General features: G+C 46.8%; 1 protein-coding gene across 2 annotated transcripts in view; it reads right to left on the bottom strand.

The window, feature by feature from the left end:
• HSF1 (heat shock transcription factor 1) overlaps window positions 1-26,730 on the bottom strand; it is a 314,446-nt gene that overhangs the window by 129,767 nt on the left and 157,949 nt on the right. For both annotated transcript variants that reach the window (XM_069221019.1, XM_069221020.1), the window contains exon 5: window positions 16,311-16,386. In XM_069221019.1, the coding sequence (XP_069077120.1) occupies window positions 16,311-16,386 (76 nt within the window). The remainder of the gene's footprint in view (window positions 1-16,310; window positions 16,387-26,730) is intronic.

The raw sequence follows: 26,730 nt of genomic DNA, 5'->3' as shown, positions 1-26,730 counted from the left end.
TTTTTTACACAACTACACTGTGGTGGAAGGCTCAGCCAATGTGTAAAAGCTTTTTGGTTTTTGTATTCCTACTTTTGATGTTCCTCATACCTCAGGGAACATCTAGCAAAAAATGTGTGCAGTAATCTCTCAGCTGGTAACTCAGAACTTGAAAAGAAAGTGGACAACTAAAGAGCTTGATTGACATTAAAAAAAGAGAATGAACTTTGGCAATAATAATGCCATTTATGTAGAACTGTCCTATATTTGGTAAGTTGGCAGAAATGGCTCACTAAGTGAACGGCCATATCATTCAGTAACTACGTGGTGGCTCAAGTCTTGTATTGGTTCAAATGGGTCCAAAGTAAGCTTAATTACGCTTACATTTTGATCCACTTTAGCTGTGACAGCAGACTCGGTGGCCTTAAGTATTCCCTTAAACATGTGGTAAAAGTAAACCCTCAATTTTAGAATCTCGGGATCTAGGTTATTGAATTCAGGGATCTGGTGGCATATCATGCCCAAGAATCACAGTCAATTTCTGCTTCGATCACAATTTTCAAACCTGCATCACAGACATCCCTATCAATTCTGGAAATTATGTTTGCCTGACCTATGTCAGTGAAGTAGAACTGTCCTTGCAAAGTCATAAGTTTCTGATTAGGTGGAAAAGCATAAAGAGCATTCTGTCTGGACTGCTGTGGTGGGATACATGTGGGATACCATGTGTTTTTCTCCTGTTGGAAATATGATTATCATGGTTGCTCCAAACTCTCAAATCAACTGATGGATCCTCTGGCACCGTCCATCTTCCTGTAGAACCCCTGTGAGTCTCATTCACTAGTGACTGGGTGGGTATATCAGTTCAGTCTAATATCCCGCAGTACCCACTTGCTAAGCACTGAGTTCCAAATACGAACTAGCTCACATGCTGCACTCTCTTGGATGCGACCCCCTTTGTACAAATTGTTAAACTCCTGGTCGCATTTTTTTATTCTGCTTTCACACCCAAATAACTTTAATGCTGTCTTTAGGGCATTGTGCTCTTTTTAGAAACATTGTATTTTATATTTCTTTCTTTTTTTGTTTTTTTAAGTTCCCATTAATAATCGCCTGCCATTGTATCTATGCATAATTACATTGCACAGTTTCAAACATGTAATGACTTTCATTAATCAAACATAATAAAGTGTCTCTCCCAATTTAGTTCTCAAAAAGTGTTTGCTTAACTGATTGCGGCTGCTCACAAGCTTCATGAATTTACCAGTTTTGTGTGCGCTCTGGCAGTGATGGTCAGCTGCTGTGAAGGTAGTGGCTGAGCTGTCAATCAGAGCATTGACAGATGCCTTTTGATGTCTACGTGTCCACCAGTCCTGGTAGGAGAAGCTACAAAGGTGTGTGTAGTGCACAGGATGCAGACAGGAGACAGGCCAAAGAGCTGGAAACGAGGGCTCTGAATCATTGCATTGGTATAAAATCTACTATAACACATAACCGCTATCTTTTAAAAAAACGTCTGCCAGTGCAAAGTGACTGCCCCGTGTGCTCAAAATAAGAGACAGTGGTGCTGCAAGAAAGAAAATGCTATCACATGTTGCACAATTGTGAAGGGGCTGAACCAAGTGTAGGAAGCTGTCTCTGTATGTACTATATCAAAATGAGATAGTGTGCACAGAGTCCAGGGGTTCCCCCGAGGCTTGACAGAGGCAATAATAGTTAATACTAATGCTCTATCTGTGGTAGTGTGGTCGAGCAGTTAGGCTTATCAGAGGGTAGTGTTAAGAATTTGAGGTACATACACAGGCAATAGAAGAAACACACTCAATGACGTAACTCCAGACCAATAGGATTTTATATAGAAAAATATGTTTTCTTAATTTATTTCTAGAACCACAAGATTCAATTTACAGGTAAGTACATAAATTGAAAGGTACTTTGCATAGGTATAATCAGGACTTTGAATAGAGTCAACAATGTACACAGTTTTCTTTAAAATGGCAAAAGGCTATTTTAAAAGTTGACACTAAAATGTTCAACAGTTGCTTGGAAGGAAAATAACGTTCAGTTTTGGAGGTAAGTAACCAAATTACAGATTCAGTCTCCGGGGCATAGGTAGCCCACACCCAGCACCAGCAAAACAGGGCTCGTTAGGTGCAGAGCTCAAACAGGACACAAAATAACATGGGCCCCTATAGAGACAGGGGGTACTCCGGTTCCGGTCTGCTTGCAGGTAAGTACCCGCATTTTCGGAGGGCAGACCACAGGGTTTAAAGGAGCACTGGGGGGCCCAGAGTAGGCATCAAACGCACACCCTCAGTGGCACGGGGCGGCTGGTTGCAGGGTGCCAAACAGGGTGGCGGCTTCCTAATGGAACTCTATGGGGGAATCCCGGGGATCAATCAGGCACTGCAGGTAAGGCACAGGGGGGCTCCTCTGGCAAGCCACCGACTGGATAGGGAGGAGGGACGCCTGCAGGTCATGGTTGAAAAGGAGAGCGCGTCACTCGGCTGATTTGCGAGGCACTGGGAGAAGGTTATTTTAACCTTTCAATTTTATTTTTACTTTTAAAACTTTTTCATCTTTTTAATACTTATTATCCTCTTCTTAATTTTTAATTGTGTTTAAAAATACTTTTATATCAGGGAGGGGGAAACGGGGGAGCGTTGTATTTTTCTCTTTTCCACTGGGCTTTTTACCTGTTTCCGGGCGTCTCTTCTGCAAGGCACCCTCTTTGAGCCTGTACTGGAAGTGAGGGTCAGTTAGAGCCCTCCTTCCGGCCATTGAGACTCTGCACTGCACCGCGAGTTCACGGTCTAGTTGACGTCGGGCTCCAGGCCTCGGTGCCATAAATGAGCCTAGTTGAGCGGCCGCGCAGTGGACGTGCGCAGCGGGCGCTCCGCTGGCACGCTGTAGGTGCGTATAAGGCAACGGGCCCAGGGGCCAGTGATTATGCCCTTTTCCATAAGTGTGCAGTCCCTCTGGGAGATAATGGCAATTTTAAGCCTAATTTTGCTAGTAATTATAAGGCGCCAACCGATCGTGAGGCTACTTGGACCTGTGAGGCATGTAATTGGCCAGCACCATCCCCTCAAACTCTAAAGGAGGTAAGAGCCCAATTCAAGAGGCCTCTGAGGTCTGGTGTGGCAGCACAAGAACAGACGGCAGTTTATAATCAGCCAATCCGGTATGCTTTGCTAAATGTTCGTTCACTCCCCAAGCATAAACTTGAAATCAGTGAAATGATTGATATTTGGCAAATTGATTGTTTATTACAGAAACCTTGGGTACAATAGAATCGGACCCCGACTTTGTTGCAGCCTCCCCACCAGGGTATACTTTTTATAGACTGGATAGATCCCATAATTTTTGGCGGGGCGGCTTGGCTATTATCTGCAGGATTATGTTTGTGTGTACTTGGTCTGGCCCCACCGCTGAAACTTGTGAGGCTATGGCTTTCAAGATTTCTAAGAACAGTGGGGTACTGCTGGAAGGCCTCTTGATCTATCGTCCGCCGGGCCCTCCCTCAAAATTTGTACTATCCTGGGCTAAGCTAACAGAAACTATGGTTCTGCCCCCAAAGGCAATTATATCATTTTGACAAGATTTGTACTCCTGTGGTCAGGGAGTTTTTAGATTTTATGGAGGCCTTGGATTGGACTCTCAGAGTCTCGGCAGCCACCCATAGGGCAGGACATTTATTAGATGGGGTCTTTGTTCGCACTTCTCTACAGATGGCTTTAACCATCACCCAGCTAAGTTGGATGAATCATTATCTGCTAAATTTAAAATTTGACACTATGCACTTCCCTGACACATACAAGGAGGAGAGCAAAGTTTTTAGGCCATGGAAGCAGATCAAAGTGGAGGAGTTAATCCTGGCATTAGAAGAGGGCTGGGACAAGGCCAAGAAATTAGCGCGGCCCCTGCTTGATAGTTTTCAGCAAGGGGTGGAAATGGCCATGGCTCAATGGGCTCCCCCTAAGATCCGGGGGCCTAGCAGCCGGAAGAAGTTCGGTCACCCCTGGTTCACAAACAAACTTAAATCTTTTCAGAGAAAGTATCGACAACAGGAGCGTAGGTGGAAACTAAATCCAGTCCCAGAGGCAAGGGTGGTATTAAAGTCCACTCTTAAGGAGTACAAAGTGGCGCAATTTAAGGCCAAATCTAACTTCTACACTGCCAAAGTGAAGGAGGCATCAAATGCCCCATGAAAACTCTAAGATGATAAAGGCATTATCTATGCCTCATAGGCCTTCTGATTTCGAAAATTCTCAGGAATTTTGTGATAAGTTTGCCACGCACTTTGAGAACAAGATTCTCCATATATATGCTAATTTTGCTCCTCATGACATCTTCAGAGAACTTCCCTCCACGACATCTACCGATTCTAATGCGAGTCACAAAGTTCTATCTGACTTCCACATCCCATCTCACAATAGTATCAGAAAGAGGATCTTTGAAATTAAGTCAGGCTCCCCTTCCGATCCGTGTCCCCCTTCTATTTTTCACCTGGCCCCCGACCTAATGGCTCGGGCGTTAGCTCCCATTTTTCAAGAGGTGCTCATATCTGGGGTGTATCCTTCCTCATGGAAAGAAACTACAGTGGTACCCCTTAAGAAAAAGCCAGATGGTGAGAGGCAGGACCTAAACAATTTACGGCCAATAGCACTTCTTCTATCTGGCAAAGATTTTAGAGAAAATTTTGAATTTGGAACTGGCCAATTTCTTAGCAGAAGCCAAAGCCCATGACGTCTCTCAACATGGTTTCAGGAAGGCGCACAGTACGGAGACAGCCCTGATCTCATCTTCAGATGCTATCCGGAAACTGGTAGATGAAGGTCAAGGGGTTACTTTGGTTATTTTAGACTTATCGGCAGCGTTCGATACCATCTCCCCTCACCTTTTATCGTCTCGCCTCTATCAAGTGGGGATCAGAGAGCGAGCGCCTAAGCTCTTGGAATCTTTTCTTACTAATAGATGGACCACAGTTAGCTGCAGCAATTTTAGATCCACACCATATTTATTATGGCTTCCGGTGGCTCAGCGTATTATTTTCAAATCGCTCTGTTTAACATATAAGGCAGCTCATGGGTCCACGCTACCTCACCACCAGGCATTGCTGGCATGTGCCTAAGAAAAACTTGAGGTCTTCTAAAGCTTACCGAATTCAGGTTCCCCGAACTTATAAAGCCAAATGGGGCAACAAAGCCTTCACTGTGGCTGCTGCTAAAAGTTGGAACTCGCTTCCCTTGATCATTAGGCAAGAACCCTTCTACCTAACATTTAGGAAATTGGTTAAAACATGGCCTTTTCCTCTGTAGTTTCTCTCTTTACCTATTGTACCTCGTCTTGAACTTTTACTTAATCTCTTTTGATCTCTTTCTTATCATTTCTGTTTCCTTGGGTGGGCTCTTTGCATTGTTGCTTTCTCCCTCTGCTCTCTCTTTTTCTGTTTTAGCGCTTCAATGCTGTTTGTGAGAAGGAATGCGCTTTATAAATACGGCATACATACATACTGTTGCACCGGTGGTCGGTGCCTCTCAAGTCTGGGGGCTGCAGGTGCAGTGCTTCTCCAGGCGTCGGTTATCTTCGGCCGAGGCAGTCAGGGGGTTCCTTGGGATTCCCTCTGCAGGCGTCACCGTGGAGAGGTCAGCCAGGGTGGGGACACTGTCAGAATCGCCTGGGGATTCTCTCTGGATAGTTGGACCACCTGGACACAGGCCGTGGTCATGAGGTGCAGAGTAGTTTTGGGCTCACGCTTCTGGAGTGAGGTGGGAGTCCCTTGGAAGTAGTTTCTTCTTCTTGGACCGGTCCGCTGTCCACAGGAGTTTCTTGGTACTTGGTGATGCAGGCACTCACCTGGATACTTTTCCGGGGTCGCTGGTCCTGCAGAACGCGCCACTTCTTTTGCAGAATCTTTGAAGGAGGAGACAGGCTGGGGCTAAGTCCTCTGTTGTCACCTTTTCTTCTCTGCAGGGTTTTCAGGTCAGCAGTCCTTTTCTTAAAGTCGTCAGGAATCTGCCTAGCTTGGTTCCGGGAGCCCTTAAATACAAGATTTAGGGGTGTTTTGGGGGTCAGAGGGCAGTAGCCAATGGCTACTGTCCCCGAGGGTGGCTACACCCTCCTTGTGTCCACTCCCTTTAGGGAGGGGGGCACATTCTTACTCCTATTGGCCCTGATCCTCCAAACCAAGATGGAGGGTTCTGCAGGGCGGGAGTGGGGCTTGTTTACCTCAGCTCTGGACACCTTATGGGTTGTCCTGGCTGAGGTGGTCACTCCTCCCTGTTTTCCCTAACTTTCCCACCGCACCAAAAGTGGGGCTTTGTCCAGGGTGGAGTGGGGAAGGGGGGGTGGTGGTACACAACTCCACTAGCTGGAGTGCCCTGGGACACTGTAACTCGAGGCTTGAGCCTTTGTGGCTCACCCCAGGGCTGTCTTTGTTTCTGTCCACAGAGTGCACCAAGGCACTCAACCCCATATGGTCAGAACCTCACCTGGAAGCAGCAGGCTGGCACAGACCAGTCAGGCCTACACTACCAGGTTGGCTAACATACAGGGGGTATCTCAAAGATGCCCTCTGGGTAAATGTTTCACTAAATCCCACACCGGCATCATTGGGGGTTTATTGGGCTGAGAAGTTTGATAAACTTCCCAGCATTCTGTGAAACCATTATGGAGCTGTGGAGTTCATAATGGAAACTCAATATGGCTGCCCTGCACTTACAATGTCTAAGAATGGACTTAGACACTGTAGGGGTATATTGCTCATGCAGCTATGCGCTCAACTGTGGTGTAGAGCACCCTGCCTTAGGGCTGTAAGGCCTGCTAGACGGGTGTCACAGGCAGTCATTTTGGGGGCATGGCACACTGAGGGGGTGCCATGTCGACTTTGCCTTTTTCTCCCCACTAGTACAAACAAGCTGCTAAGCAGTGTGCATGGGCTGAGGGATGGGTCCCCCAGGGTGGCATAATACATGCTGCAGCCCTTGGGGCCTTTGGTACCTTTTACAAGGGACTGAACTGTGTGCCAGGGCTGTGCCAATTGTGGGAACAAAGGTATAGTTTTAGGGAAAGAACACTGGTGCTGGGACCTGGTTAGCAGGATACCACCACACTTTCAAAGTTTGCATCAACACTAGGCAAAAAGTGGGGGCAACCATGTCAACAGTGGCATTTTCCAACACCAAGGGAAAATGAAGAACTTCATGTAGGATCTTTAAAGTATGACATGAGGCTTCCCAGCGTATAACTGCTCCACATCTGCCCCTGTGGACAATGAAGAGGCTCCCATGGACGATCTCTCTACAGGTCACATCTTGTGGGCAACAAAAGCCTCTTTCTGCTATATTTGTAAGAGTAGTGGGCATGGCCAAGATGGTGGCCGATTCAGACGCACTGTAACGAGGTCAGCTCCAGGGTTGATCAAACTCCTCTAAACATCCTGTCCATCCAGCAATCATGACTCCAGGAATGCTGCAGGGGCCAGTGCTGCTGAACCTAATCTCTAAAAAGCCACATTATTGTGTCGCAAACCGCCTGCATTGGCTGGTTAGAGGAGGATGGCGGAGTGGGGCTGAACTGGGCCTAGCGAACGTACTCTGAAGCTGGGGCCTAACACTCAAGGCAGACGCTCTGGAGTGGAGTGCTTGGGGGGGGGGGTTGCGAAGCGCCCTGTCGCATCAGAGAAGTCGGGCTTGACACCGCTGTGTGCTGGCTGGGGAGTAGGCCGGGCTTAGTGGGAGGATCCTCCACTCCGTCCGAGTGGGGCCGGCGGTCAAGTTGGACAGCTGCTCCGTCCGGCTTGCTGGAGGCCCGGATGGCTACCTGCTACCCAGTAAGTTGTGTCCTGCTAAACTTGCCCTTCCTGGTCCCACATTGCTGCCCGATGCTGGCTTCACCCGCGGCAGCAGCTGCTTCCGCGGTGACCTACCTCTCGGCTGGGAGCGGCGTCTGACTCATCCTTACAGGAGTCGACCTGTGGATGTGCTGTTGCTGGGGAGACAGCATCCTACTCGGGCTGGTAGGCGGACGGGGGAATCAGGCAAAAGCGCTGTGCCATAACCTCTGCACCCGTCTGCCCTTCAATTGACATCTGAGCTGGTGGCTAAGGGGACTTCAATAACACACAAGGCCCATATCTGCAGGGAGGTATACTACCTGGAGCTGTTTTAGCAAAACGAACTTGATCGCATCAGCTACCTCTCCTGAACTTAGCTTCTCGGCAAATACATTTATACTACCCAATACTGAATGTGGACTTGATCCATGTATCATTGAACTTGTCCAGTCTCTAAACCATGGGATCACAGTCTTGGGGGCTCACCAACAGCGTATATTGCGCAGGTAAGATACTGTTTTTGGCAATGAGGGGCTGTTCTGCCGGAGATGGTGGTTCGCTTCCCTGTCGGCTGACGGCACACTGAACTGCTGTGTCAGCACCTGTTTAACAGACCAGGATGTTGTTTATTATTGCCCCTTTAATGCTCTGCTATCTTTGATGTTGTGATTATTGTTACATCACCTTACAGTTGCCGCACGCACCAGTTTATGCAAAGGGTACACCTGCAGTGTGGCCTTTTCCTAATCCTGGATATGAGGGATGGTCAAGTAGTCGCCTTGGCTTACGAGGGGGCAATGGGATTGTGCCCCTTGCTTCTTTGAGTTCCCTTGCACCCATGAGTGTTACACCGGACAACAGAATACCACAATGTAATTTTCTCACATGGAATGTGTGGGCATAGCTATACCTGTTAAGCGCTATCAGGTGCATGCATTCCACAAGCGTCACTATACACACATTGCTATGATACAAGAAATCCACCTTACAGAGGTTGAATTACGCAAACTGCGCAAAAAATGGATGGGGCAGGTATACAGCACCACAACCTCGGCATATGCCCAAGGAGGACTTATATGGATTGCCGTGAGGGTGCCCTAGACAATGACCAGGAATCTTATAGATCCGACAGGGCGGTATGAAATTCTTGAGGCACAATTTGATGGCTCCCCCTTGCACGGGTAGTGTTGCAATGGGGAAGGGCCAACCCGCCCATTCCCATAAGGCGATTGTAACCCGAAGCTTTACAGGATCCCCCTTTCAAGGTTGGCCTGTCTCAATGCATAACCCATTATTTCACACAAAATAAGGGCTCTACCCCTACTAGGGCTACTGAATGGGATGCTCATAAAGTAGTTATAAGGGGGACACTGTGTGTCTGCTTCATGGGGTGCACCAGAGTTCCTCTGCGACCTGCCACTTGCTCACCTCACTACCCTTCAACAAGTTTATCTGGATTCCCCAATACAACTAGAAGAGGTCAGACTGCGATATCACAAGTCTTCTGGCTCTGATGGTTTGCCAGTCGAGTCCTATGCAGCCTTTTAGGAAACATTATCTCAACATTTATTAGAGGTGTTCCCGGAGGCTCATTCAGTCACCTGCTTATCGGCTTTGTTGAGATAAGACATAATAGTAGTATCGCACAAGTAAAGTCGTGATCTCTAGATGTCCGCTCATATCGTCCCCTCTCCGTTCTGAACCTCGACTGAAAAATACTGGGGAAAGTCCTCGGTAAAAGACTGCTTCCCCTAATCACTACTCTTACATACCCAGATCAGTTGGGGTTTATACCCAGATGAAATACATTCCTGAATAATAGGAGCCCATTGCGACTGGTCCAAGATACACCAGCTGAGACAAACGATGGAGTAGCAGTGTCTCTTGACATTGAAAAGGCATAACCTTGGTTGGAAATACTTGATAAGCACATTGGAACATATGGGCTTTGACCCCGGATTTGTGCGATGGATACACACTTTATATACTAGTACCTCAGTACAAGTTAAAACTGGTTGCACGATCTCAGATAGTTTCCCCATTCAACGTGGCAGGTGCCAGGGGTGCCCACCCTCCCCTGTCTTATTTGCACTGGCAATGGAGCCTTTGGGTTCTCGTCTACGGGCGGAGAATTGGGGGATCCGAGACCTGAATACTTTTCATACAGTGTCTTTGTATGCTGGCGACACGATGGCATTTCTACGCGAGGAAGAGTCGACTTTACCGGACTTGATGGCATTATTAGATGATTTTGGCTTGATATCTGGCCTCAAGATTAACTGGGGCAAATCCTGCCTGTTCCCCCTGACACCCATACCTGAACTTAATAGGAGGACAGAATTAAGTGTTGACTCCAGTGGTGTTATGACACATTTAAATACCTAGGGGTATATATATCACATAGAGTATGCCCTCCGGGAGGGTAAACTGGGCAGAGTTGTGCGCGCCACTCAAGGCTCTTTGCCCTTCTGGCACTCACTGCTGTTATCACCTTTGGGTCATGTATTGATATCCAAACAGCTGATCCTACCAAGGTTATTCTACTTCTTTGTTGCCCTCCCAGTGGTGCCTCCGCAATCCTTCTTTCGTGCCCTTGATGGATTTCTATTAGAAATGGTGTAGGAAGGCGCATGGTAGCCTTATCGATAATACAGCACCGACACAGAGGGAGAGCTGGGTGCACCACACTTCGAACTATGTTATGCTGCGGCACAGTTGCAACGGCCTATGGGCTGGCTTTCCCAGGATGCCACCCCTAAACAAACGGCAGCTAGAATGGTGGTGGGTGACTAACATTCTTCTGGTTGGCAGACCGCGAAATTCACCTTCAATACGAGCCAGCCCATATGCATACGGCTCGACTGTGCTACCTTGATTCTATATGGAAAGGGGCGGCCCACTCCCTATTCACCTCTTATACCAAAAGATCAAGTACAGGGCATGCGCCACATACTTTCTCAGCATAATTTCACACCCTAGCAAGTGGCGGGATTCACGGAAGTGGGCAGCTTTTTCCGAGAGGGCTCTTTTCTGTCATTTCAAGACATTAGGATTGAACACAATAGTAGCCCTGCATTGTTCCTCTATTACTATCCCATTAAACGTCACCTACAAGCTACTTGAGGGGCAGGGGAGAAGGACCCTGCATCAACGCCTGCCCTATATGTACTCCTCACTTGGGGGACCGCATGCCGGGCAGTATCCTTGTTATACTCTTCACTACTAGATACATCGCTCACTACCCTAACTCGGGCAAAGGTACTGGAGCCTCATCTGACGAATGGTGCTTAGACGCTTGCGATCCATCAGGTTAAGGGAGTAGCCTATTCCGCTATACACAATTTAATTTAATTCATCAGACGTTTCTATTCCCGCACCGAATTGGCCGCATGTTTCCGGACACCCACACTAAATGTCCGAGATGCAGGCAATCTGATGCTGGGTTTTATCATATGGTGTGAGAGTGCTTCCCCCCCCCCATTACGTCGGGTCTGGGGTGCGGTTACAGCACTCTCCTCTGAACTGGAGGATCACACCTTACCTCCCACTCCTGAGTCCTGTTTCTTGGGAATCAGACTCAAGGCCAAGAACTCCAATCCCTTACACAGATTTGTTGATCTTGCATTTGTTCTTTTCAAGCATCAGTTTGCCATGACATTGAAGGCCTCAGTGGCGGCAGTACAGGGGCTTGCTTAGAACTGGGATGCAACACTGGGACACACATATTCTTAAAGCGGAGACCAAAAGTGATGATTATCCACCCTGAATACCGAGAATAGCACCCCAGATGGCTCAGGTAATGACTCTATAATCTGTTTGTTATCTTGACACGTTACCTTGCGCCGAGACCTAGTGCTACACCTTATACTATGGTAAGCGTGGACTGACCCCTGCGGCGAACGCAGTTGGTGACTCCCACGGCCCAGCCGCTACCTGGCTCACATGATGTTTGCTCTTCTAGGAGTTACCACCATCTTCACATTTCCTTAACCTCCCATAACACCACCATTGATCAGGTCTTAAATGTTGATATGATTTGATATATTCCTCAGAGTTTTACAGTGGCAGATATATTATGTATGCTCGTATTGTGGTTGGTTAGTACCCTCACAGATATAATGTGATCTAAACCACTTAAGTGCACCTGTATTGTTTTGATGTTTTTTCTTCCTCCTTTTCCTTTCTGGCATGACTATCTTAAAGTCTGATGTGTTCATTTCAATAAAAGACATGAAAAAAAAGAGTATGGGCATACAATTAAGTGTAAGTACTGTATGAAAGTACCATCTTGCCTGGCATGTTACCCCCATATTTCACTGTATATATGTTGTTTTAGTTGTATGTGTCACTGGGACCCTACCAGCCAGGGCCCCAGTGCTCATACGTGTGCCCTGTATGTGTTACCTGTGTTATGACTAACTGTCTCACTGAGGCTCTGCTAACCAGAACCTCAGTGGTTATGCTCTCTCATTTCTTTCAAATTGTCACTAACAGGCTAGTGACCAATTTTACCAATTTACATTGGCATACTGGAACACCCTTATAATTCCCTAGTATATGGTACTGAGGTACCCAGGGTATTGGGGTTCCAGGAGATCCCTATGGGCTGCAGCATTTCTTTTGCCACCCATAAGGAGCTCTGACAATTCTTACACAGGCCTGCCACTGCAGCCTGAGTGAAATAATGTCCACGTTATTTCACAGCCATTTACCACTGCACTTAAGTAACTTATAAGTCACCTATATGTCTAACCATTACCTGGTAAAGGTTGGGTGCTAAGTTACTTAGTGTGTGGGCACCCTGGCACTAGCCAAGGTACCCCCACATTGTTCAGGGCAAATTCCCCGGACTTTGTGAGTGCGGGGACACCATTACACGCGTGCACTATACATAGGTCACTACCTATGTACAGCTTCACAATGGTAACTCCGAGCATGGCCATGTAACATGTCTAAGATCATGGAATGCCCCCCCCCCCCCCCCAATGCCATCCTGGTATTGGGGAGACAATCCCATGATTCCCTGGGTCTCTAGCACAGACCCAGGTACTGCCAAACTGCCTTTTCAGGGGTTTCACTGCAGCTGCTGCCAACCCCTCAGACAGGTTTCTGCCCTCCTGGGGTCCAGCCAGGCTTGGCCCAGGAAGGCAGAACAAAGAACTTCCTCAGAGAGAGGGTGTTACACCCTCTCCCTTTGGAAAAAGGTGTCAGGGCTGGGGAGGAGTAGCCTCCCCCAGCCTCTGGAAATGCTTTCATGGGCACAGAGGGTGCCCATTTCTGCATAAGCCAGTCTACACCGGTTCAGGGATTCCCCCAGCCCTGCTCTGGCGGGAAACTGGACAAAGGAAAGGGGAGTGACCACTCCCCTGACCTGCACCTCCCCTGGGAGGTGCCCAGAGCTCCTCCAGTGTGCTCCAGACCTCTGCCATCTTGGAAACAGAGGTGATGCTGGCACACTGGACTGCTCTGAGTGGCCATGGCCAGCAGGTGACGTCAGAGACTCCTTCTGATAGGCTCTTACCTGTGTTGCTAGCCTATCCTCTCACCTAGGTAGCCAAACCTCCTTTTCTGGCTATTTAGGGTCACTGCTTTGGGGAATTCTTTAGATAACGAATGCAAGAGCTCATCAGAGTTCCTCTGCCTCTCTCTCTTCACCTTCTGCCAAGGAATCGACTGCTGACCGCGCTGGAAGCCTGCAAAACTGCAACAAAGTAGCAAAGACGACTACTGCGACCTTGTAACGCTGATCCTGCCGCCTTCCCGACTGTTTTCCTGGTGGTGCATGTTGTGGGGGTAGTCTGCCTCCTCTCTGCACTAGAAGCTCCGAAGAAATCTCCCGTGGGTCGACGGAATCTTCCCCTGCAACCGCAGGCACCAAAGAACTGCTTCACCGGTCCTCTGGGTCTCCTCTCAGCACGATGAGCGAGGTCCCTTGAACTCAGCAACTCTGTCCAAGTGACTCCCACAGTCCAGTGACTCTTCAGTCCAAGTTTGGTGGCGGTAAGTCCTTGCCTCCCCACACTAGACTGCATTGCTGGGAACCGCGTGTTTTGCAGCTGCTCCGGCTCCTGTGCACTCTTCCAGGATTTCCTTTGTGCACAGCCAAGCCTGGGTCCCCGGCACTCTAACCTGCAGTGCAAGACCTTCTGAGTTGTCCTCTGGCGTCGTGGGACCTTCCTTTGTGACTTCGGGTGAGCTCCGGTTCACTCCACTTCGTACTGCCTGTTCCGGCACTTCTGCGGGTGCTGCTTGCTTCTGAGTGGGCTCCTTGTCTTGCTGGGCGCCCCCTCACACAATTGGCGACATCCTGGTCCCTCCTGGGCCACAGCAGCATCCAAAAACCCTAACCGCGACCCTTGCAGTTAGCAAGGCTTGTTTACGGTCTTTCTGCACGGAAACACTTCTGCACGACGTGGGACATCCATCCTCCAAAGGGGACGTTTCTAGCCCTTGTCGTTCTTGCAGAATCCACAGCTTCTACCATCCGGTGACAGCTTCTTTGCACCCACAGCTGGCATTTCCTGGGCATCTGCCCACTCCCGACTTGATCGTGACTCTTGGACTTGGTCCCCTTGTTCCACAGGTACCCTCGTCAGGAAATCCATCGTTGTTGGATTGCTGGTGTTGTTGTTTCTTGCAGAATTCCCCTATCACGACTTCTGTGCTCTCTGGGGAACTTAGGTGCACTTTGCACCCACTTTTCAGGGTCTTGGGGTGGGCTATTTTTCTAACCCTCACTGTTTTCTTACAGTCCCAGCGACCCTCTACGAGCTCATATAGGTTTGGGGTCCATTCGTGGTTCGCATTCCCCTTCTAGAGTATATGGTTTGTGTTGCCCCTATCCCTATGTGCTCCCATTGCATTCTATTGTGACTATACATTGTTTGCACTGTTTTTCTATTGCTATTACTGCATATTTTGGTATTGTGTACATATATCTTGTGTATAGTTGCTATCCTCATACTGAGGGTACTCACTGAGATACTTTGGCATATTGTCATAAAAATAAAGTACCTTCATTTTTAGTATATCTGTGTATTGTGTTTTCTTATGATATTGTGCATATGACACTAGTGGTACTGTAGGAGCTTCACTCGTCTCCTAGTTCAGCCTAAGCTGCTCTGCTAAGCTACCTTTTCTATCAGCCTAAGCTGCTAGACACCCCTCTACACTAATAAGGGATACCTGGAGCAAGGTGTAAGTACCCCTTGGTACCCACTACAAGCCAGGCCAGCCACCTACAAGTACCCCCACAAGTCTCCCCCACTGCCCTCCCTTGGAGTCCACTCATGGGCAAAGCCTTCTGAATATATATTTTATGGAATAATCAGAATGAGAAAAAAAACAGCAGAGAGAAGTCTTGGAAAAAGATTGGGGACATCGGGGTGTGCTAATGTGGCTTTAAAATGTACTGCTGACCATACAACTGGGCAAACACCATCTCGCTGTCCAGAAAGTATTTCTGGTACATCAATTTCGGAGCTAGAAATTCCAAAATGATCTTCAGACAATGCTGGAAACTAGTCAATCTCCTCAAAGCAAAAAGAAAACCTTAAAAAAAAGGGACAACATATGTATTACCATTAGCTGTGAAAGAGGAAGTTAATGAGGAAATAAACCTCTCAAAATGAGTCATTCATGGCACTCAGAGAGGCTGCAGAACTGAATTGTTTAGATCGAGAGCAATCAAAGTGGCAGCTCCATCAAGCATTGTAGATCGTACAGAAACAACATGCACACTATTCTAGTCTTGTTGGTTTAGTTCAAGGTTTACGAAAGTAAGCAAGAACAGCTAGCTCCTCCTAGGAACGTGTTTAAAAATAATGTATCCCGTGAACAGGAGGGTCAGATGACCTTCAGTTTTGCATAGCAACGCTGGTTTAGTTTCCACACAAGAACCTAGGTCAAACAAATCTAGGTGTGCTTCTGAACCTGAAATGCTCGCACCCAAATGTTCGCTGACATAGGTGTCTCTGGCTTCAAAATGGAAACGGCTCTTTTGACAAGACGGAGACATAGGCTTCGGTCACCAAAACCCCTTCATGAGCCCAGCCACTAGATGGTGGAATCTTGTACATCATCATATTATGCTTCATTTTCATTATTATGTTATAAGATCTTTATTATGGAGTCAGAATTCAAAACTGCTGAAGATGCTATTAAAGCACCATGATGTAAAACTCTAGAGATACTTCAGGGTCAAGCACTTCAGCACGGCTCTCCCAAACCCACCTTAAAGTTGTAATCACACAAAGTAGACTCAAGAACGTACATGACCCCAATGTGCTTGCCAAGTCGTTTAAATTAAAGGATGCCACATGCTTCAAAATGAAGGCTTGCAGAGAATGATGCCAATTCCCTGTGCCCATGCTGTATCTCATCCTGGGCCTCTGCACCATGTCTGTTAATCAGATGTCTCCGGTCCACCCTTCATTCGCAAGCGAAGGTGACATCTCTTTAGCCTTGGCCCCTCGGAGGATCTTCCTCTACTTACCTTGTTGACCACTTTCTGCTGCTGGGTGTGCTTCTGCCTGAGGCTGGCCACCTCTCTCCAGAGAGATTCATTCTCACTGCAAAAGAACAGGGGCAGAATGTTAGTGGCTGCTAGTATGGTAGGAGTGTGCAGTGTAATTGCAGTTACAAGCCCTACACAGAGCAGAAAGTACAGGTGAAAATGAAAGATCGGTCTACATGATAAACAACTTGACAACAAGGGGGCCTACATGATTGAGGAGGCTGGCATAAGCTGACAGAAGGTACCTCAATGTCACAGCTCTACAGCAGGGCATGGCATCACAACATACCCGACCGGGGGGGGGGGGGCACCTCAGGACATACAAACCGTCATCACCTTACCGGGGGTGGCAGCATTTAATGAAAGTGTATAAAAGACAACTATGATTGTTAGTGTTTTTCTAGATGAAAAGACACAGGTTGGGGGACGTATGGAGCTAGGCCCTTTTAACATGACATGGTTCTGTCTGTCCACCTATACGTACAACATGCACCTAGACCCCAAGCACTCTTTCAAAGGTGGGGCAGGAGCCACTGCTAGAGAACAACACATCTTCGACTATTGTGTTACGCAGAGAGATTTATGGAGGGAGAGTGTGAAAAAGAAGGGGGCCAGGGAGCAGAGTGAGAGAGACAGCATGAGAGCTGGAAAGAGTCAACTGGGAGGCAGGTGTCATCTATATTTTGGACACTGGCTGGTGATAGTACAAAGATGATATGCAGTTGACAGCCTGCATATGTCCTCTCTTACCCATAGTAAAGTGATTGTAGATGTGTTAATGGATGAGCTACAAACCTTCACTCAAGTATTCAGCATCATGATGGACTTTATAAAAATCAGGCGGAATAAGTGTGTAGAACAAAAGTGATGTAAATAATATGTTTGAAAACTTAATATATTCTTTAAGTTCCTTCACAATATCTATGTCCATGCGAAAAGTCAATAGAGGTGTGTTTGTTGATACGCAGCTCCATGTGGATACATGTGTTTAAGGTTTTACATTGCCAACTGAAGGATAAAACACAGTGGGATTAGAAATAAGAAACAAACATGGCACCCATTGAAGGCACTAAAAGAGGATGCCCAATTACGTCAAAAGTTGCTTAAAGAGTTAAGTCTTGAACAAGCATTAATATAAGTGACAGTCCATTAAATCATTATCCCTGCTGCTGGTGTGATTTAAGTGCCACTCGTTCCACGTTAAGGGGCTCAAGGAAAGGGTCAGGTGGTCTGGAAACCTTTTACCAGGGTGACAGTTTGGGTGATGAAGTGAGAGGAGGCATTGGAAAAACTGCAGTTCTTCACTCTGGGTGGCAGCTCATGCTGGCCACGATCAGAGACTACAACTCAGAAGCAGGTGGCTTCTAATATTATTGCTCGTTGCCTTGATCATTTTCTTCCGCTGGATCGGACGTCTTCACCTGTGTCACCTAAGTTCAGGGTTGAAGAGGATGGCGCATGGCACTTCCTGTTCAGGGAGGTTCCTGGGTGATCCCCTCAGATGCGCCTACAAGATCAGGCCTCCTTCACTGTTAGCATTGGTTGCAGTGGATGGACATTAGCAGGCTGATGTAGAAAGATGCTGACCTGTTTTTTGTTTTCTTCCTTTCCTTTCAGATCCCAATCCCAAGAAACACATGTATTACACTCCTGTATCGCGATTGATGCTCTAATTGTTCCAAGTTTAATTCAACCAGTTGTCCTCATCACATACACCTAATGATCATGGTGTCAATAGGATGACAGACAGTCACAGCAGCACAGTCCTTTAAGGGTGGATAATATAAGATCAGTGCATTACGCAACTGCTTTGATGTGGACTACCCCTCCTACAAAGCCTTGGAGTAGATGTGCACTGGGATACTCCTTGTTATAGCCTCTTAGAAGGGGTTGTATGGTCTTCTGCATATCGTTGCCAAATGCTATATTGTACATATTTGTACTTTTATTACTGCATGCCTAATAGTTGCCATGGGCAAAAGTTCAAGCTCAGTAGAGTAGACTGGAGTGGATTGTAGTTACCAGCCAATAACAGGCATTTGCAATGCAATGGGTCTCGCATTATGTCGAGTTAGAGCTATTAGTGTTGTAAGATCCTAACCGGACTTTTCTTGCCACATTAAATGGAGAAAAAAACGGAAGAAAAAATAAAAAGGGCGCGATCGTGCGGTGTAAAACACAGCATGATTGCGCTGCAAAATAACGAGAAAAGGTAGCCCAGAAAACATGGAGCCTCGTATGTTTTCAGTAGTTTACCTGTGCTCTCGAGGAGGGCTAAACACAGAAAAGCCCACAAACCAATCAAAGTGACTGACATAACATGGGCGTGGTTAAAAATCCCCTAAAGAGAGATTAGAAGAGGGACGGAGCGCTTTGCACTCGCCCCTAAAAACAATGGAGCCCTCATTGGTTTATTGGGAGTTTATGTTTAAAGCAAAATGTTTGACCTATTTAGTATCAGAGGTTATGGCAATGGCAATAGGTCTGAATTACTAATCGTGAAAAGCTTATGTTAAAGCCAAGAGGCCTTTAAGAGTGGATTATTATCACACTGTGTTAAAGCCTGTAGACTTCCATTTTGTTACACTGAACCTCCTAGAGTACTGATCTAGGCTGCGGATTTAAAGTTGGTTAATCCCCTATGACAAACCCTGCAGTCAGAAGAATTGCACTCTGATATAAGCATTAAGCTCTTCCGAAGAGGTGTTGTATTGAAAATGTCACTTACCCAGTGTACATCTGTTCGTGGCATCAGTCGCTGTACATTCGCATGTTTTGCATAGCTCGCCATCTGGGCCGGAGTGTTACAAGTTGTTTTTCTTCGAAGAAGTCTTTCGAGTCACGGGACTTAAGTGACTCCTCCTTTTGTCTCCATTGCGCATGGGCGTCGACTCCATCTTCGATTGTTTTTCCCCCGCAGAGGGTGAGGTAGGAGTTGAATTGTAGTAATAGTGCCCATGCAATGGAGTGACTAAGTATGTACTTATTTAAGGTTGAAATGATATATATATACAAATAGTTGAAGGTAACTTCCGAACTGCTACAGGCTCCCGGGGAGGCGGGTGGGCACATGCGAATCTACAGCGACTGATGCCACGAACAGATGTACACTGGGTAAGTGACATTTTCAGTTCGATGGCATCTGTCGCTTTAGATACGCATGTTTTGCATAGACTAGTAAGCAGTTATCTCCCCAAAAGCGGTGGCTCAGCCTGTAGGAGTGGAAGTAGTCTGAAATAATGTTCTTAATACGGCTTGACCTACTGTGGCTTGTTGTGCGGATAACACGTCTACACAGTAGTGCTTGGTGAATGTGTGAGGCGTAGACCATGTGGCTGCCTTACATATTTCTTGCATTGGGATGTTTCCTAGAAAGGCCATGGTAGCACCTTTCTTTCTGGTTGAGTGTGCCCTTGGTGTAATGGGCAGCTGTCGTTTAGCTTTAAGGTAGCAGATTTGGATGCATTTAACTATCCATCTGGCTATACCTTGTTTTGATATTGGGTTTCCTGCATGAGGTTTTTGAAATGCAATAAATAGTTGTTTAGTCTTTCTGATGTTCTTTGTTCTGTCAATGTAATACATTAATGCTCTTTTGACATCTAATGTATGTAGTGCCCTCTCAGCTACGGTATCTGGCTGTGGAAAGAACACTGGAAGTTCCACTGTTTGATTTAGATGGAACGGTGAAATAACCTTTGGTAAAAATGTTGGATTAGTCCTTAGGACGACCTTATTCTTGTGTAGTTGTATAAAAGGTTCTTGTATTGTAAACGCCTGAATCTCGCTTACTCTTCTTAGGGAAGTAATGGCGATGAGAAATGCAACCTTCCAGGTTAGGAACTGTATTTCGCAGGAGTGCATGGGTTCAAAAGGTGGACCCATAAGTCTAGTTAGGACAACATTTAGGTTCCATGAAGGAACAGGTGGTGTTCTTGGTGGTATAATTCTCTTAAGGCCCTCCATGAATGCTTTAATGACTGGTATCCTATATAGGGAAGTTGAATAGGTAGTCTGCAGGTATGCAGATATTGCTGCAAGGTGTATTTTAATGGAAGAGAAAGCCAGGTTAGATTTTTGTAAGTGAAGCAAGTAACCCACTACATGTTTTGGAGTCGTGTGTAATGGTTGGATTTGATTAATATGGCAGTAGCAAACAAACCTCTTCCATTTACTTGCATAGCAGTGCCTGGTGGATGGCCTTCTGGCTTGCTTTATGACTTTCATACATTCTTGGGTAAGTTATAAGTGCCCGAATTCTAGGATTTCAGGAGCCAAATTGCTAGATTCAGCGATGCTGGATCTGGGTGTCTGATCTTTTGGTTGTGTTGTGTCAATAGATCTGGCCTGTTGGGCAATTTGATGTGGGGTACTACTGATAGGTCTAGCAGCGTTGTGTACCAGGGTTGCCTTGCCCAAGTTGGTGCTATTAATATGAGTTTGAGTTTGTTTTGACTGAGTTTGTTTACCAGATAAGGAAGGAGAGGGAGAGGAGGAAAAGCGTAAGCAAATATCCCTGACCAGTTCATCCATAGGGCATTGCCTTGGGACTGCTTGTGTGGGTATCTGGATGCGAAGTTTTGGCATTTTGCGTTCTCCTTCGTCGCAAACAAGTCTATTTGAGGTGTTCCCCAGAGTTTGAAATAGGTGTTCAGAATTTGGGGGTGAATTTCCCATTCGTGGATCTGTTGGTGATCTCGAGAGAGATTGTCTGCGAGTTGATTCTGAATCCCTGGTATAAATTGTGCTATTAGGCGAATTTGGTTGTGAATTGCCCAACGCCAAACTTTTTGTGCTAGCAGGCTTAACTGCGTGGAGTGTGTCCCCCCTTGTTTGTTTAGATAATACATTGTTGTCATGTTGTCTGTTTTGACGAGAATGTATTTGTGAACTATTATTGGTTGGAAAGCTTTTAGTGCTTGAAAAACTGCTAGCATTTCTAGGTGATTTATATGCAGTTTTGTTTGATGTACGTTCCATTGTCCTTGTATGCTGTGTTGATCGAGGTGTGCTCCCCACCCTGTCATGGAAGCATCTGTTATTACGTATTGTGGCACTGGGTCTTGGAAAGGCCGCCCTTTGTTTAAATTTATGTTGTTCCACCATAAAAGCGAGAGGTAAGTTTGGCGGTCTATTAACACCAGATCTAGAAGATGACCCTATGCTTGTGACCACTGTGATGCTAGGCACTGTTGTAAGGGCCTCATGTGCAGTCTTGCGTTTGGGACAATGGCTATGCATGAAGACATCATGCCTAGGAGTTGTAATATCATCTTTGCTTGTATCTTTTATGTTGGATACATGCGTTGTATGATGTTGAAATTTTGGATTCTTTGGGGACTTGGAGTGGCTACTCCTTTTGTTGAGTCTATTATGGCTCCTAGGTATTGTTGTACCTTGCACGGCAGAATGTTGGATTTCGTGAAGTTGACGGTGAACCCTAGTTTGAAGAGGGTTTGTATGATCTGATTTGTGTGGTTTGAGCACTCTATTAACGAATGGGCCTTGATTAGCCAGTCGTCTAGATATGGGAACACATGTATTTGCTGCCTTCTGATGTGTGCAGCGACTACTGCTAGACATTTGGTAAAGACTCTTGGTGCGGTTGTTAATCCGAAAGGCAATACCTTGAATTGGTAATGTATTCCTTTGAATACAAACCTTAGGTATTTCCTGTGCGATGGGTGTATTGGTATATGGAAATACGCGTCTTTGAGGTCTAAAGTTGTCATGTAGTCGTGTAGCTTTGGCAATGGTAACACTTCTTGTAGTGTGACCATGTGAAAGTGGTCTGATTTGATGAATGTGTTTACTATTCTGAGGTCTAGGATTGGTCTCAGAGTTTTGTCCTTCTTTGGTATCAGAAAGTACAGTGAGTAAACTCCTGTGTTTATTTGTGTGTTTGGTACTAATTCGATTGCATTCTTCTGCAATAGTGCCTGCACTTCTATCTCCAGGAGATTGGAATGATGTTTTGTCAAATTTTGTGCTTTTGGTGGTATGTTTGGAGGGAATTGTAGAAATTCTATGCAATAACCATGTTGGATAATTGCTAGAACCCAAGTGTCTGTAGTGATTTCCTCCCATGCTTTGTAATAATGACCTATTCTTCCCCCCACTGGTGTTGTGTGGAGGGGGTGAGTGACATGTGAGTCACTGCTTAGTAGTAGGGGTTTTGGGGCTTTGAAATTTTCCCCTATTCCTAGGGAATTGCCCTCCTCTATATTGTCCCCGAAAACCTCCTCTGTACTGTCCCTGGTAACTGGACGGTGTTGCCTGTGAGGTGCTGGCTTGTGTGCCCTGACCCCGAAACCCCCCTCTAAAGGGTGTTTTACGGAATGTGCTGTAATTCCATCTGCTCTGCGGGGAGTAGAGTGCGCCCATGGCTTTAGCAGTGTCCGTGTCCTTTTTGAGTTTCTCAATCGCTGTGTCCACTTCTGGACCGAACAGTTCTTTTTCGTTAAAAGGCATATTGAGAACTGCTTGCTGAATCTCTGGTTTAAATCCAGACGTTCGTAGCCATGCATGCCTTCTGATAGTTACAGATGTATTAATTGTCCGTGCAGCTGTATCTGCAGCGTCCATGGAGGAGCGTATTTGGTTGTTTGAAAAGTTCTGTCCCTCCTCAACCACTTGTTTTGCCCTCTTCTGTAGGTCCTTGGGCAGATGTTCAATGAGATGTTGCATCTCATCCCAATGGGCTTTGTCATAGCGCGCAAGTAGTGCCTGAGAGTTAGCGATGCGCCACTGGTTTGCAGCTTGTGCTGCGACTCTCTTACCAGCTGCATCGAACTTGCGGCTTTCTTTATCTGGGGGTGGTGCATCTCCAGATGTGTGGGAGTTGGCCCTTTTCCTAGCTGCTCCTACAACGACAGAGTCTGGTGGCAGCTGTGTAGTGATGAAAACCGGGTCTGTAGGAGGCGCCTTATACTTTTTTTCCACTCTTGGTGTGATTGCCCTACTTTTGACCGGCTCCTTAAAGATTTCTTTTGCGTGCCGGAGCATACCAGGGAGCATAGGCAGGCTTTGGTAGGAGCTGTGGGTGGAGGAGAGGGTGTTGAATAAAAAGTCATCCTCGACCTGTTCTGAGTGGAGGCTTACATTGTGAAATTGTGCTGCTCTAGCCACCACTTGAGAATACGCAGTGCTGTCCTCTGGTGGAGATGGCTTCGTAGGGTATGCCTCCGGGCTGTTATCTGACACTGGGGCGTCGTATAAGTCCCATGCGTCCTGATCTTGGTCACCCTGGCTCATGGTGGTGTGAGCTGGGGAATGTGATGGAGTTTGTGCTGGTGAGACGTTAATTACAGGTGGAGGAGTAACCTTTTTCACCACCTTTGTTTGTGGTGTTTGTTCAGTTTGGAACTCCAATCTTCTCTTTCTTCTAATAGGGGGAAGGGTGCTTATTTTTCCTGTCCCCTCCTGTATGAAAATACGCTTTCGCGTATGGTCTACATCAGTTGATTGTAGCTCTTCCTCAAACCTATGCTTTCGCATTTGGGAGGTTAGCGATTGCTCTTCTGTATAATAGCCTGAAACTGGGTCGGTTGCAGTCTGTTTTGGCACCGAAACCCTGTCTGCATCTTTTTTCGGCTCCGAGGTGACTTTTTTCTTTTTCGGGGCCGAAACCTCTCGGCGTCGATCTTCGTCGGTGCCACTGTCTCGGCGTCGAGCCGTGTCTACACCGGTATCTCGGTGTCGATGCTTGTCTCCAGCACTTTCTCGGTCCCGAGAAGGCTGCGTGCCGGTGTCTCGACCGGAGTCGGACGATCTCGGCACTGTTTGGGCCTTTTTCGGTGCCGACGGTCGGTCACCGAATTTATGGGTCGAGCCATGGCCTGGTGGCAGTGGCGTCCCCTGGGCCTTGTAAATCTTCTTCTGAGTGGTTTTCGACGTCTTACTCACGGTTTGTGTATCGTCGAATCCTTCGGAGTCCGATTCGTGGATCTAAAAGGTTCCTTCCTCTTCTTGTTCCTCGAACTCACGGTGGGCTGTCGGCGCGGACGCCATCTGAAGTCTTCTGGCTCGACGGTCTCTGAGTGTTTTTCGGGACCGGAACGCACGACAGGCCTCGCAGGTGTCTTCACTGTGCTCAGGTGACAGGCACAGGTTACAGACCAAGTGTTGGTCTGTATAGGGGTATTTATTGTGGCATTTGGGACAGAAGCGGAACGGGGTCCGTTCCATCGGCGTTCTTCTGCACGCGGTCGGGCCGACCAGGCCCCGACGGGGGATCGAAAAACTACCCCGAAGGGCACCGGAGCTCTTCGATCTTTCGACGCGGTGTTGAATCTAACTACGCCGATCCCGAACGCAACAATACCGACAAAAATCTTCCGAAATTAGCTATCTTTCCGTTCCGAAACTCGGAGCGACAGGAACACGTCCGAACCCGATGGCGGAAAAAAAACCAATCGAAGATGGAGTCGACGCCCATGCGCAATGGAGACAAAAGGAGGAGTCACTCGGTCCCGTGACTCGAAAGACTTCGTCGAAGAAAAACAACTTGTAACACTCCAGCCCAACACCAGATGGCGAGCTATGCAAAACATGCGAATCTACAGCGACAGATGCCATCGAACACTGTTTTACAAAATACAATTTTACCCAGATTGGAGTCTGTGTTGATAGCTTGTAGGAAAGCTTATGCCCAAATAGAAGGCCTGAATACGCTACAGTGACAAGCTGCTGATAAAGGCAATAGACCAACGCACTTATTTGCGAAGTCACTCACAAATTCTCAAAAATCACACTGGGGAGAGGTCTGATAGTCAAATCTGACTGAAAGCAGCGTGCAGTAAAGCTGTATGTGGATATGATGGAAGCTGTAAGGTGTAGGCCATGTTCACATGGGATGACCTGACCTGGATGAAGGGAAGAAAGAATTCACAGACATGGGCCCCATTTGGATGAAGAAAGAACGTGTGGGACCAGCTGTGGCTATAGCAAAAAAGGAGGCGGGAGATCGGACATTGATTAAGCAACCCATGTTTTTATTGTGTATTTAAATAAGAGACTTTGTTAAGATGCAAGATGTGAGGTAATTCTGTGAATCAGTTACCTAAAGTGAAGGAGAGAAACTCAAAGGTCAGTGTGTAAAGCAACTCCCAACAGAGGCAGAAGAGAAGCTTGTGAAGGCATCTATTGTGGTTGGGGACCCTAGCACTAGGACACGCAAGAAATGACATGTAGACAGTGGTTCTGTGTTATTGTTTTGGTGTGTTGCGTGGTATGTTGCAGCCGAGTATTGCAAGTACATGTATATATTTGTGTACAGTAAGAGGTTTGTGTCCTCACCGAGTGGCTGTGGGGTCAGGCTATGACATCCCATTACACACAGAGGCTCTCGTGCTCGGATTCTTATCTCGCTTGCACCCCTTTCAAGCAGTTGCTCTTTGCCTTTTCGCACCTGCTGTGGGGCTGCCAGCCTCACATCAATGCATCGGTCTCGTAGTCATTCGATTAAAGAAGTGTCCTAGACCCGTTTATCACTCCCTCCTCTTGCCCATATTCAGACTCAGCAACAGATCAGGCCCAATACGATGTTAAGCTATGTTAATGTTATGAGCACAGCCATTATCCCGAGGAGGTCCTCGTGCTAGGTATGATGAATAGAAACAAAAACAGATATGCTCAGTTACAGGTTCAAAAGCAAAGTTTTCAAATATTCTGAAATAAATTAAATGATTTAGAAGAGCCCTAAACTGAGAGAGCAGCTGGTTCAATTGTGGGCTCTGACAGCTGAGACCACTCTGCCCCCTGCATGGGACTAAAGGCAATGCAGCTGTTCTGCAGCGAGGGGAAAGCACCCGAGACAGAAAGGTCCTCGTCCTGGAATATATTTGGGCTCTAGAGTACAGGTGGGATGTACACAGACTCTTAAAAGGATCTGTCTGCGGACTGGAGTCCAATGGAGGGATGTGCCTACTGAGCTCCCAGGTTTTGCAGCAGCCTACCCTCTGTGGACGCTCCTTTCCAGAGACGTTGGCACCAAGCATTACAATACTCCAGCTGCCGGAGTATGAGAGAGTGATACATCACCTTCCTACCTTTCACTGGTAAAATGAGGACTGGTTAAGTTGGGACAAGCAACGAGAGCCAAGTTATTAATTTGGGGGCTCAATAATGCAGAACAGGATAGGTGAAGTGCCCCGTTCCAGAGGCCACCAAGGTGTATCTCTGTCGGAGTTATCACTAGTGGGGAGAAATTCATCTTTTCTGTGGTAAGCTTAAGCACATTTTCTCGCCTTGAGACTACTTAAGTGTGACATGTTTTGAATTTCAATTTTGTTTCTACAAAAACATTATCCAATCTAGTTCTCAGCTGTGTATCTTTAGCGTAAGTCATGAACATGGAAGTGAAATATCTAATGGGTCGGCCAACAGTGCACATTTGTAT

This window comes from Pleurodeles waltl, chromosome 2_2, assembly GCF_031143425.1.
Source record: "Pleurodeles waltl isolate 20211129_DDA chromosome 2_2, aPleWal1.hap1.20221129, whole genome shotgun sequence".
Classification (NCBI taxonomy): domain Eukaryota; kingdom Metazoa; phylum Chordata; class Amphibia; order Caudata; family Salamandridae; genus Pleurodeles; species Pleurodeles waltl.
The sequence above is the reverse complement of the archived record's forward strand: the minus strand, read 5'-3'. Positions and strand labels throughout refer to the sequence as shown.